Source organism: Hyposmocoma kahamanoa, unplaced genomic scaffold (genome assembly GCF_003589595.1).
Source record: "Hyposmocoma kahamanoa isolate Upper Pololo Valley unplaced genomic scaffold, ASM358959v1 92, whole genome shotgun sequence".
Taxonomy (NCBI): domain Eukaryota; kingdom Metazoa; phylum Arthropoda; class Insecta; order Lepidoptera; family Cosmopterigidae; genus Hyposmocoma; species Hyposmocoma kahamanoa.
This window is the reverse complement of record NW_020654748.1, coordinates 12,865,787-12,880,308: the sequence shown is the minus strand read 5'-3', so window position 1 is coordinate 12,880,308 and position 14,522 is coordinate 12,865,787. Positions and strand designations below refer to the sequence as shown.

Below are 14,522 nucleotides of genomic sequence, written 5' to 3'. Positions count from 1 at the left end.
GCCATGTTGTCATGAATGGGCGAGCCGACCTATACGGTAAGTAAAGTCGTAAGTATTTCAATTTGTATTATTATAAAAAGAGAGACCTATGAATTAATTATATTTTTTTTTTCCAAGTTGAATTAACATTGATTTACTGTAAATTTTTAGAAATTATTTGATTGGTATATCAGTTGACTGATGACGTCAATCCTCTTATTAATTTGAACCAATGGAAAGAGATCTGTGAAGGTCACGTGGGCAACTTCATCCAATAGAAAAAAGAAACCATTCTTTGTGTACTTTTTCACGTAGTAGTAAAACGGATTGTGGTTTATATGGAGTGAGTAGTGTTTTATCTGTCAATCTTATGTCGTTGTTAACGTAAATGTGTGAAATTCAGGATTATTCCATTGAGCATAAGGATATTTATCTAAATAAATATTCGGTAAGTAAACTACGTGTTTATACACTTCTATTTTTGTCCATGTTTTGAAAACAAGAGGCGCGGACAATGGGAAAGTCCAACCGAATTGCATGTCCCGCTCTTTTTAATGTCAATCATTAATGTTTTATAATTTTAAAATGAAAATAAATTACTGTAATCATTTGGTTCAATTTCTGTGCAACACTCACCAGATCAGAGAATAATGATAAATTGTGGTAATTCGATGAAGTTGGCGGGAACCATGATACAATATTGAATTAAGTGTAATTCACCCGCTAACTACATTGAATTTGTGCTGTATACGCAGATTTTGACAAAATATCATTGATCTTGCTGAAAATTGATTATAACAATAAAATCGTGTAATTTTCCAAAACATGCGGCATAAAAATAACGGTCGAATATTTTGTTTCGCATCTCTTTCATGCACTGTCACTGGGACGTGCTCATGAAAGAGACAACATGAGAATTATTATTATTCAAAAAGCAAAATGGTACCTACCTATATCTATCTACCTTGTACGTGTAATCCAAATCATACTTGTACTGTTATGATTTTATTCTCTTATTGTTTGTAAATTTTATGTCATACCCATTAAAAATCGTTCGTAGATGGCATTCTGAAAATAATTTGTACAGTCGACTATCACAATTTGAGCAACCAACCCAACTAAAACCATCCACACGAAAATCGCCACGAATTGAAGGTGCACTCTCGTTTTGAGAAGTGGAAGACGTTCAGATATTTTTGGTTGTTTAGATTGCTCAGATAATTTGGATGCTAACTGTCTAATATATTATATTTTTGTTTGTAAATAATTATTTATTTTGCATTTTAGGTATTACGTACGCTATCTACTGTTTTATATAAACATAATTAAAATCTTCATCATCAACGTTTCTAAACGTAGATAAAAGTGCATTTTTCCATTTATAATTTTATCACACAGTATTCCCACGGCCCCTGTTTCGAGTGAGAATTTCAAAACGTTGAACAATGAGTGCACCGTGCGCCTGTATTTAACCGTCTACAGCATGAGTGGTTGCAATGTGCGCCTGTGTGCGTAGCTTGCACCAGTGCAGGGTGCACTCAACGAAACGGGCGAACAAGCGAGTGGCGAGACTCGAGTCAGGCTGCAACTCGTCAATGTAGGCGTACGTTTTGTAGTAGAATAGTCGAGTTTTGTTTATCTTGTAGTCCACGATGATCGTCAAACTGCAATTTAATTACTTACCTGCTTACTTCGAGTACTACATTGAGGTTTATTAATAACTTAAGTTTTGACATTTATGGATCTAAATAATAATAAAAATCTCCTTTTTTTATTTAATAATTTTAATTCGCGACGATATTTAATTAATTTAAAAAGATTGTGCACTCGGCCTACACAAACTCACTTTTTTAAACGCCAACATTTGACAACTATAAATGACGTAAGGTGCAATTTTCAACAAAAAAAATCTCAATTTGATTGTGGCCCACTGTGCGTACAAAATAAAAATATTTACGAAATAAATGCATGTTGCCGTCCAATTCAATATTTTTTTTTACAAAATTGTCGGAAGTCGGGGCGCACGAATGACGGCAGGCGACAGGTGAATTGATCACAACAGGCGATTCTTGCAAGCTGCACTATTCTATATTATACCTCTGTATTTATATATATTTCAACGATAATAAATCGCAAAATGATCAATATAAACCAAAATTCAAATTGTTTCTTCACACTCTGTGATATAAATCGAACAAACCTCTTCGTCCCTTTTGAACTACAATACCTACTCCATCGTTCCCATCTTACACAAACAAATAACGTTTTACTAAGTCATCGAAGATCTCTGAAACGCTGATACTTATCAGTCATCATTATTGAACGGAAAATGACTTAAGTACCTGTAGAAGAAACTACTACTTCTCGCCACAATTCCGAAACGAGTTAAACCTTTCTTGGGTATATCTTGCACCACCCCAGCAATGATTGAGGGTCGTATTCCAGAACTGTACTCAGTGCTCAAGTCAGGATTTGAGCAGACTTGAGTATGATTTCAAGCACTGGAAATACAACCCTAATGGCAAGGACTTGAGTATGAGTTTCAGTGCTCACTGCAATACTCAAGTCCTGACTTGAGTATTGTGTAGAATTCTGGAATAAGACCCTAATGTCCACTTGCACTAAACTTAAGTATCTCTTAAACCAATGCTTAAATTGATAAGACACTCTTAACACAATGTATTAAGAGTTTCTTTTGCATTGCAATTATTGGTTTAAGACGTACCTAGGTTTAGTGCAAGTGGACATAAGACTTGCGTGTTAAAAAGTTAAATGGCAAAACTTGTGTAAAATACTGAACATTCTATAGTTTCTCCTGGAAACATAAATATTATTTTTTAAATTAGGTATAATATTAATGCTCAAATTTTTAAAATATTCATTTATCATGAGACTTCACACATCATAAGAAAATAATAATAGATACATAAAACGAGAGATGGAGTAAATGACGCTTTCTCTACAAAAACAAGTCTTATTACAAAATATCTAAAATGCGAATCAATCATTCGCAAAATTAATATATAGGCGTACAAATATTGAAAGTGCATAATCTTTTACATTATTTCGAGTGTCATAGTTAAATAATTGTTTGCAATTTCCACAAAATTTCTACGTTTTGCCTAAATTTAGATATAGACAATTTATTTGTTATATTATATTAAGTTTTACATTATAGTTTAAGATATTTAGATTATTGATTAAGGAAGTCCCCACACTTATTAATTGCGGAATTAACTTAAGCCTGTCAGAAAAAGTTTATGCCCATGCAATAAGAGTGGAAAAGACGTGACGCTTCCGCTCAAACCACGCCGCCCCGCGCGCCGTCTGTCGCCGTGGACGCGAATCGCATTCGCTCTTATTACATGATCATAAAGCTTTTTCTGACCGGCTTACTGCCATGCTATATCGATAAGTGTGGTAACTCCCTAAAGAGAGTGCCAATGACCGTACCATCAAATAAACCAATCACTATTTTCGAGAATAATTTATGGTAACATTTCGTTAAATGAAATCGCGAGGCATTATTAACTTTTTTAATAATTATTAATAGTAACGTTATCCTTACTTCACAACCTTGCACAGCTGTAAACTACAGCAGTCTAAAAATTAGTAAATTGCACGCAAGTAAACAGCTTAATCTGTTTAAAGTACCAATCAATATACAGTTCACCCACTTTACTAGTTGACGGAGTTAGGTACTTAACACACACGCACACTAGTACGTACGAACATATTTGATTAGAACTGACACTCGTCTGAAATCAATTGCATCAGTGAAAATGCACCTTAAAATCTGAGACGTGTTGGTTAAGTCAAATGTTTTGAATGTACATTTGTACTAAAAGAGACATGTTATCTTCTGTGTGCAGGACTGGACTTAATTAAAAAATACGAAATACTTTCATGAGGTGTATTTAAAGTATAAAATACAAACCACGGTATTTTGATCGCATTTAAAACACGATCATTACCTCCCGGGTACCACGAAAGTATTTGAAATATCAATTACTAGATATTTAAAATACCAATTACAAAATGCATTATTAGGTAGTATGTATTTCAATGCAATATATTTGTATTTCAGTTACAATTAAATCTAACAGTACCCAGCCCTGACTGTATTTAGTAGGTTCGAAAAAATGGTTTAATTCTTACGCACCTTTTACTCTCTCGTGTTAATAAATCGTTGGTCGCTGTCCAGTAGGTTCTTATACTACAGATTATACTAATTAACTGATTCTCTAAAACAGAAATTCCATGCTTTACTATACCAGCCTTGCTAGCGCTAACAATGATTTAAATAATTTTCACCAAAAGTGCGAAAAGCAAGATATTTGCCTACTTTATAAGTTGGTAGGTACCTATTCATAGATTGTTGGGTAGATAGTTTACGCGAGGTTATTGACCCGTGCGCTACCGCCATCTGTTTTTGCCGTACTTCATATACCTACTTTTACCCTCATTTTTACCTGATGCTTTAATTTTTGTGACATGTTGCCTTTAGCGTAAATAACTTGAGGAAACCTATAAATAGTTGTCCTATAAATTTTATCTTATTATTTGCGCCTTTACTTACACAAACCTTGATATTTTATTACAAATTAATCTTTGAATTTTAGTTTCTTTAAATGTTATAAACATATAATCTCTGAAATATATACTTAAAAAGTGGATATTCCTAATTTAATTGATTTAATTATACGTTATTTTTTATTTAATTAGATTTAATTGATAACAGATAGGAAACCCAGATCGATCGAAGTTAAGTTACGAAAACTTTTATGTCTAGACTGGCTGTATGTATCGAGATCAAAATAAAGCAGTTTAGAATATTTCAGTTTCCCTCCCTTCGAAACGAGAGCAGACGGAGTAGGAAGGGAATGCGCAGAAATTCAATGCGCATGCGATCAATACGGTACCCCTCCCTATTTCGCGCCAAACCTGCGCGCGCAAAATTGACCATCGAGGAAAAGCCCCTCGAGTCTTACTCAAGTTTTCGCGCCAAATTAAGTTGATAACATTTTGGTAGCTTAAAACTATCCCAAAATTGTGTCTGATATATCTTAAAATGAATTATGAATTTAAAATCCTGCTTAGACCTCGGACTAGGCCACACTTACGGCTATAAAATGTTACAAAACCTCGCTTCCAGTCATTTTGACCGCGGCATTTAATTTTTCCGAGACGTTGATTTTTCGCGGTTGCCTACCTACACGAGTGACGAGAGCAGCAACGGAGAGCTCCGACTAGAGCGGCGCAAGAGCCGGCCACGGGCGGGTTCAAGGCGATCGCGCGCGGTCAGGTTCGAGGACACTCGGCGGGCCCCTCACAGTGCCTCCTCCGTGACTACTCCGCTGTACTCTTGTCTCTTCAGCCATCTAAACTTCCCCTTTCGTATCGTCTAGCCATTTAAATTCCGGTTTTGGTTATAGTATTTTTCACGAGCTCAAATTATTACTAGTGAAATAAAGAAAAGACTAGTCAATGTTTAAATACATTGTACAATATTGTACTTTTTTTTTGTGTTTTTACGCTAAACTACTCATTATAACAGAATAAAAATATTTATAATCACATTATCAGCCAAAAATGTCACCGTCGGTGTAGCTTAATTTAAGTGTAGGTACACGAAACTCGTATAAACATTAGGTTAAATTTTCAAGAAATGAAGTCCAAGCATAAAATTTTCATTAAGTACACAAGAGACACTCATACATGTTCATATTGCACGTAACGTAAAGCAAGATGAACTCTTGTAGCAATAAAGGCTGAGTTCATGGCCCTCTCCGGCACGGTTTGACTTACGTTCACGTGGGTAACTACCTACCAGACAGTCGGACTTTTTCGTATATAAATAACCAGCCAAAATGTAATAATAACACCTTAAGTGTACCTAAGTTAATTACCTACGTAATATTATTTAATTGTAGTTTTTAATTTTGTATCATAATTATTCTAAGACATCCAAAATCAGTTTACGGAGTCGTAGCTACCTTTATTTTTTAAGTAACTGTTTTAAACTGTAGCTGGTACGAATTTAATAAGCACGGTGCAAATTGGTGCTGTAAACCCAAAGGGCGCGGCGCGAGACGGCTGCAATGTCATTAGGGGTCGTTTCACCCTCTTTCGATCCTCTTCTTCTATCTCTGTCAGGCACCCCATTCCAGTAAGTCTCTTTCTAACCTATGGATTATTTTTAAGCTTTACATTTCGGCGGGAAAATCAAATGTATATCTCTAAATATTTGAATCGTTTGTATACTCAGCAATCTAACCAGCATATCAAATTAAATACCTGTTCACTCATCTCAATAACTAAATATCATGCAAGATCTGTAAGCAAACGAACACCTAACGACTAAGTGTCCGATAGCATAGTAAAAATAGTACAAACCAAACTACAACATTTAAGAAATGGTAAACTGTAAACTCCAAGTTATCTGCTCAACTGCTCTTATCTGTCAATGCACCCAATTTGCCGTGGCGTTTCGGAATACTGGATTAAGAAATTAAAAACGAAAAATGACTTTAAAAAAAATGGATTTATGCGACTGCAGTCTAAACAAACAGTTTTGTAGGAATACATACCTTAAATGCTTTTAATGTGCTAATCTGACTAAAACAAGTTTTGGTGAATTTATCTTCAATTTTAAGCCATAAGCACCGTACAGTACATACCTACTTATTATAATTACTCTTTAGAAATCGAAACATCCTTGCCTTCCGATCGGAAGAAGATGAAAGTAATTTCCATGTACACTTTTAGTTTAATGGAACATACCATACCAGAACAAGTTTATTTATAGCTACAGACGAGTAAAAGCATTAACAAAAAACGTCGTCCCGAATCTTGGAAGCCTTTGACTGGTTCCGTTCGTTGTGTTTTTTTACACGTCGTCAGTTATTAGGCGATCCAGTCGGGCCCTCGTACATTGGACAGCAAATTATGGATTGACATAGGTCCAGAATGCTGGATACAAACTTGCTATATGTAGTGTAAACTTGCTAAATAAGCATTTTTGCATTAAAATTCTCTGCATATGCATCATATTTACAGATAAAGTCGTTTTAATAATAAGAAATTTACGACATTATTTCCTTACAGTATGCACATATTATTATTTCATGTTGAGACACAGTCACTCTCTAACTTATAGCGCATTCCTGAAATACTGTTTTGCAATTCAACGTTTTCAATGAGAGTAAACAAGATAGCATTTATACAATTTACTCTTTCTCTACTGGTGTAGGGTAGCGCATACCACAAGATCAAAACAGGTTTCTGTACTACATAGTGGTTTCATTGTACTGCCCCTCCCGTTCGAATATTTCGTCTCGGAAACCAACCGGTTCGAGGCTGTATCAATCAAATTGGCGGGAAAAAGTTTTGCGGAAGACCTTAATGTTGTATTGTTTTAGTTATATTATGTCGTATGTTTTTATTATAGGAGTGCTCAGACATGGACCTCTACATCACGGATTCACTGCAAGATATGCTGGACATGGACATCAAGAATGAAATCGCCACAGACCTTAGTAGTATCACTGACTTTTCTGTTAGTATTATCTTTATTGTAGGTTTTTTATAAAAATGTTAATAACGTTTCAATTTAATAATCGTGAAATTTTTTTGTGTTACAGGACTCATTAGGGCTAAATTTTTCTGAATTGCCGCCATTATTAGACATGGACACAGATAACTCTGCGACATGGCTAACAAACTCGTCCAGTTTCGTACACAATCTTGATTTATATGGTTCAGAAGCTAATGCAGTAATGGTCAACCCAAATTCTGTAATGCCATCCACATTTGCGGAAACCCCAGTAAAAAGTATAGTAAAAGAGGAAGCCTCAAACTTACTGCTCACGTCGGCAGCTAACAATGACTTGAATACTAACACTGCCCTGTCGAGTCCAAAGGAAGAAAAAAGTCACTTAACATTTTCTCCTAACGCCATAAAAGTACCAAAAGTAGAGCCCGAGGACCCGGCGCCAGCGCCTAAGAAAGATTTAGAAGAAGCAACGCAAATGGTAATTTACGTAAGAAAACAAGATAAAAATGTGGTTAAAGATCTGTTAAAGGATTTGGACAATAACAAAGTAAAAGCAGCTAATGCACAGAACACAACAACATCCACTTTGCGAATAAAAGCATCACAACCAGAAATAATCAAAGTGAGCAATAAAAATTGTTCTATTTTAAATACAAGCCAAAAATTAACGCAACATTTAGGTACTAAAACAATTATTTCTGGAAATATACACATATTAGATGCTCAGCAATCTAGGACAATTTTAGCGAATGGTAATAAAAATCAAGCAACAATATTGATTGACAATTCGTCGTTGAGTAGCAATAGGCAAATAATAAAGACAGCAGTAGGCGGAGCATTTACAGTTGATACAAGCCAAGCTAAATATGTAAATACGAATAGTAAAAACACCGTGGGAGAATTTCCCAAGCCTGCCTATTCTTATTCATGTCTAATAGCAATGGCACTGAAAAATTCAAGAACGGGAAGTCTACCTGTATCAGAGATTTACAATTTCATGTGGTAAGTTGTGAGGTTTGATTTATGTCTCCTAACTAAAATTTGTTTTGTTTGTATACTAATTTTTTTTTTTTTTGCAGTCATCACTTTCCTTATTTTAAAACAGCACCAAACGGATGGAAGAATTCAGTTCGGCATAATCTAAGTCTGAATAAATGTTTTGAGAAAATAGAAAAACCATCAACAAATGGAAGTCAAAGAAAGGGTCTGTGTTTTTACGCTGTGTATTTTAATACTTTTAACACCAATATGTTTGCCATACATATGTTATGATATCAATACGTTTTAACTTTCAGGGTGCTTATGGGCAATGAATCCATCGAAAGTGGGCAAGATGGATGAAGAAGTGCAGAAATGGTCTCGAAAAGATCCGCAAGCTATAAAAAAAGCTATGGTTTATCCAGGTAAATTTTTAGTCTTTGTACACATATTCTATTGAATTTTTTAAGCCACTATATTACACCGTTCTCGATCGATTCTTAAGTGTTAATTCTGGATTTGCAGAAAGCCTGGAAGCTCTAGAGCGAGGTGAAATGAAATACACAGGTATGGGAGGCGGCGACACAGAAGCGGAAGTAGAAGACGATGTCGACGTGGACCCTGACGCCGATGCCGATCCCGAAGCCGACCTTGACCCTGAAGTTGAATTAGATCCCGAAATCAAAGAAGAGGTGGATGATGAAGAGGCTATTGTAGAACAGGTAAACAAATGCGACTACTATTTCATTCTCACAATGTCACAAAATTCGCATCTATGGAATGTATAACAAACAAGGGTATAACAAAAAAGTGTGACCATACATATTCCAGTTGGTTATCGTACTTATGATACTAAACATGGGGCTATTTGAATATGCGAAAAAATTATGATTATCGTTTTGTTGGTAACCCAAATTAATATTTTTCCTTAGTTTTTTCTAAAATTGTTTTCATAAGTGCCTGTTTCCCAGCAATTATTATCAATATTTTAGCAAATACGGTCGGTCGTTTTTGGTCCAACTTATCTTACCCATCATGATGTCCAAGATTTACATGCACGTTCCAAATTTGAAATGACGGATAGGCGATCACGTGAAAGACTTGCTTTCACTGAGCCCACACTAGCTTTTTCACCAAATAATTGTCACGTGTTTTATCAGGAATTGGAAGTAGAAGAAGTGGTAGAAGGCACCGGGATGGTAGGCGGCACGTACCGGCTGTTAGCCACGGGACCGTCGTCACTCACGTCTTATATTACCGATGTCGAGTCAGGCGAGGAAGTCAGCGATATTGAGGTAAACACTGCAACAATTTTACTTTTGATTCCCTGTGTCCATGTTTAAAAAATATAACTTGCATCTTTATCACCCGTATCTCTTGGGGCACTATTGAGTACAGTACTTTACTGCGCTGACCCAACCCAAAGCATGTTGGTGGTACACACGTCTCTTTAAAAGTAATTAACTAAAAAGACTGAAGTTTATAGGTCTGTTAACATGAGAAAATGTCGAATTGCAGGTACTGGATCAGTCATACGAGGAGATTGATATAGACGTCACGAAACCAATGAAGCTAGATCTCTCGGTCACTGAAAACTATACAAGTAAGTACCATTAACAATCGTACAACATCACATATTTTTTTACAGTAAAGTTTAGATTCCAAATTCTAGAATGTGATGTGTTCATTTCAGTACAACCAGCAAAGAGGGCAAAAACGAGCTTCATTTACCAACCAGTTACGACACAGACTCACACAAGCAGACGGAAAACGCCACTCGTCAACAGAGTTGCACTAATTTAATCACCAGCACATGACTTTATTGATTAACAAATTGTGATCATAAACGACATGGGGTCAAAATAACTTAGTCTATTCATTGAATGTTCCATTTACGTTTTAATAAAATGTGTTAGAAATGTTTGTAGCTGTGAATCGTGTAAAATGCTGCGTGTTTTTTGTATCAAGTTGATAGATCGCAAAAGTGATAGTCGGTACCAGATAGTTGTATTTACATTTTTTTACGAATGGGACACTTGTTACATATCTTTACACTGTAAAGTAGATTTTTGTATTTGTTAACACATTCCTGAAAGTTCAGGGATCATTTCAAAGTGACTTTTTTGTATAATTCACTTAGATTTGTAAGTGTTGTATTTTCAATGCAATGTTCCCTTATAGTTCATAAACAATAAGTTGGGTGGTCCCCGACTAAGCCATCAGTACAAATAAATTTGCCGCTGTATCGACACATGTTGTATGCTTATACATAGAAAATAAGTATAATAATCATAATGAAATGACTTTATATTAAGTGTCGATAATTGAAAACTAGAAGCAATAACTGAAATGTACAAAATTCTATAATGCATATTTTAGTATATTAATAAGAAATGTCTCAATACAATGGCTTTATAATATTACATATAGCGGGTATATAAGTAAACTTCCCACCGCTACTTTTTGTACATACTTTACTTGTATGATCCGTATTGTTTTTTATATATATATTTTGTTGACGTGGCAGCTAAGTATAACAATTTAGTGCTAAGCCTATTCCTTATTATTTCGTTGTACCCTGACTGGTAACGGAAAAAAATCATAATAAATACAATTAATTATTATCTCACACTTAACACCTTGCTTCAATTGCTTAGTTTATCTGTGAGAAAATTATCAAACTTGTATTTTCATTTTCTAGACTTAGAGCTAACTTGTTTTATCTACTACCTCTACATCATAGTGATAAATTTATAATAATAAAAATGACGATGGTATATATATTCCGTCGATTTCAATGTATGTATTCTGATTCCAATCGTGATGAAATGAAAACTTGTATTGTCTTAGAAAAATTAAGTCTGCCTCCTTGACATCAATATGTTTAGTACACATGTTAATGGCAGGACTAAAAATGTAGAATTATATTTTTTGTTGTGTGCGCTGTATAGGGTGCGAGCGTGAAAGCGAATGTCTTAGTAGTGGTTGTGATAAGCTGGATCTCTCGAATTAGCGCTGAATTGGGGTTAATAGAGAAAAACTGGCCACTTAACATGCTATGGAGAGGAAGTTTGTAGTAGGTCCATATTTTAATGTTTCTGTTCCTTTCATGGCAGAAAAACGATGCTAATTAAAATGTTTCCCGTGTTATTTCTAGACGCAGTAAGTACTCTTAAATAGTGTTGTAGATTAACATTTTCTACCTACAATATCTTTTCCATATAAAAATTAGAATAGTTGAAACTGTGATATGATAATTGAATTAAAATCGAGGTATTATCGCAAGTTATTTTCTCAAGACTTCTGAATCACTTCGGAGAAAATTGGACATTAAATTGAAAATGTTGGTAAGCACATTGATAGAAGTATCTTAATTATTAATCCTATCTTTAATTATAATTAGTCTAAATAAGTACTGTGCAAGATTGAAAGGTACTTTAGCGATTATGTTCCTACATTTTGATTTTACGTATGGAAGCATTTCGTGAAGCCGTTTCATCAGTTACTGTTGTACGCTGATAAAGCATAGGTATATGAATTTGAATGTATTCGTCCCAGTTCTTTGTGGATACGAGTGATAGAAAATCGTAGGTAATTAATTAACTAGGTTTGAGTACACGTTGCGAATGTGTTTGCTGGTATGTTGGATCTGTCAGTGTTGTCGGTAATAATCTTGATGAAAATATTTAAAATACTAACTAATTACATATGAATATTCCAAATATTATCTTGCTATAATTGACTACACCAAGTGAATGTGATGTTTAGTCTTATTACTATAACAAAAGGCAACTAAATTAGGTGCTTTTTGTATACCAATTTCAAATAAAAGGAGTGCAATTGTGTAAATATTTTATTGTAGTTCGTCATTTGGAATAATAATAATAGTGCGTATATATTTACTTAACTGTAATCATATTTTAGAAGATTCTATCGTGTTTATGAATTTTTGTATCCATAGAAGTTTTCTCAATATAAATAAATATTTGTTCATGTTTATCTTTTGTACTCGTGTAGAATAACAACTTATTCAACTCTGCTGTAGGCTGATTTAGAAGTACAATCGGAACTAATAATAGTATATACAAGTTAACATATGACTGAATTGTAACTGAAATTAAGTTCGTTTATAAGATTGTACATTGGGTTTGCAAAAACATACGCCATGCGATAATCTTATTCACAGACTTAGACTGTCATACCTATAATTACTTCCAATAAATAAAACCCACGTTTACAATTTTAGATAGTAATTATATTGCGTATTTTTCCACTGCCAGTATTTCAACATCCATGTAAAAATAAGCATTCTAACAAGTAAGAGTAGAATTTAGTTTAGTTTATTAGTGCTGTATTAAAAACTAAGTTGGATGATTTTTAATAACATTTTTGTAATAAAAATTAAATGATTAATGAGTATAATATACTGAATTTAATTTATATTTCTTCCGTCATTATCCACGCCACACAATGCCGAATTGTGTGTGTGTGTGTGTGCATGCGTGTGTGTATGTATACATTTAGTAAAGTAATCAACTTTTTAAAGTCATCACATTTCCTACCAAGTTAAATTCACTGTCCTCAGCGTCTCACCCGAGGGATGGGTATTTCGGAGAGACCAGGGTACAGCGGGCGTCCGGACCAAGCCTTCAGCCAATGATACGCTTTTACGAGGGTCGACCAGGGCTTGAGTATGGACTCGCTAGGGTTTGTGGTTAGCTGTAGGGATGAACACGTTCATCTGCCCCGGTAGTATGTGGTCATGCGCGCATCTTAGCTGTGATCATGACCTAGTGCCTAAGGCGAGGAGACGCGCGGGGCACGTGAGTTGCCCTTTTAAGTCTGAAGCTATGGTCGCAGGATGCTGCGACCGGCACTAGTCGCAAGAGTTAGTAGAAGATGAGCTAGATATCCTCTGGTCCCTCCGGCCGTACACGGGGGACGTCGTTTTTGGGCGTCGGGAAGTGAGCGTGTCTTACGACTCCGCCACACAAATACGAGATTTGGCAGTGGACTTTAGAGTCAACGGCTTAGCGGTGGCAACCGTTAGCAAACTGGTGACAAAGCGCAACGGGAAGTTAGCGTACCTACAGCTCCGGTACCTATCTGGAAAATGGAAGGTACTGTACGTGACGGCTCACCTAAGGCACTAGCCTTCTGAGAACCGGATGAATCCCGTGTAAACGTGACCGTCAGGATGGCTGGTCGCCTGTCGCATCTGGCACTTAAAGTATATTCAAGAATTGCTACCTTTTCTAAATAATTGCTACCTTTGACAAATTCCAGGTACAAAAAAGGTAGATTCCCAGGAAGATATTCGTATCAGTCTGCTGGAGATTCGAATCCTCACTGATGCCGAATTAGAAAAGCTTGTCACCCAGCCAAACATCATCGATCACGGTCGGCGAAATTAAAGCGTACAAACTTTGCGACCCGGACATTTAGAAAGAATGTGAGAGAATCGAAACGTGATAAGAGCTCATCTGAGTCCGCCCACTGGACGAAGATCAGTTGATCGTCCTGGAAGTGGACCTGTGCGAACTTCAAGGCATATGGGCGAAAAAAACCTCTCGCAGACTACGCATAACTGGGGCCACTCAGCCAGCAGAGTAAGTAGTTGTTTGAGTTTGTACTTACTACACATATGCGCTTCGCGAAAAATTGGCATGGCGAAAATGTTTTACTTTAATGTTAACTTCTTAGTTATTTTTACTTTTTTGTTAATATTTAAATACAATTAAAATTAATTTAATTACGTTTCTGCCTATGTGCATCCTAGATGTAAATATTAAAAGTTGATTATTTTTAGTAACAGTACCTGTGCATAAACATAGTTTAAAAACTTTAAAAATAATAGAAAGGTTGAATTATTGACTTCAACAATATTTTAGAAACTAAGATAGCGGTCGAAAAACCATGACATGTCGCAGCCGTACTTTTAACTTTAGGTACCACTGGGACAGCTAGCTTCTGGTTATTTTTTCGGGGAACTCTATGATGCCGTGATCAT

The 14,522-nt window shown here is 35.5% G+C and overlaps 1 protein-coding gene across 1 annotated transcript; it reads left to right on the top strand.

Annotated features, from left to right (window-relative positions):
• Positions 1-352: 352 nt before the first annotated feature.
• On the top strand, positions 353-12,811 carry LOC113236440 (forkhead box protein biniou). Its single transcript, XM_026472505.1, has 9 exons — positions 353-427; positions 7,430-7,537; positions 7,623-8,536; positions 8,614-8,738; positions 8,830-8,937; positions 9,038-9,234; positions 9,673-9,807; positions 10,031-10,115; positions 10,206-12,811. Exons 1-9 carry the CDS (start codon positions 368-370, stop codon positions 10,313-10,315), a joined length of 1,842 nt encoding a protein of 613 aa, XP_026328290.1. The 5' UTR covers positions 353-367; the 3' UTR covers positions 10,316-12,811.
• The last annotated feature ends 1,711 nt before the right edge of the window (positions 12,812-14,522 follow it).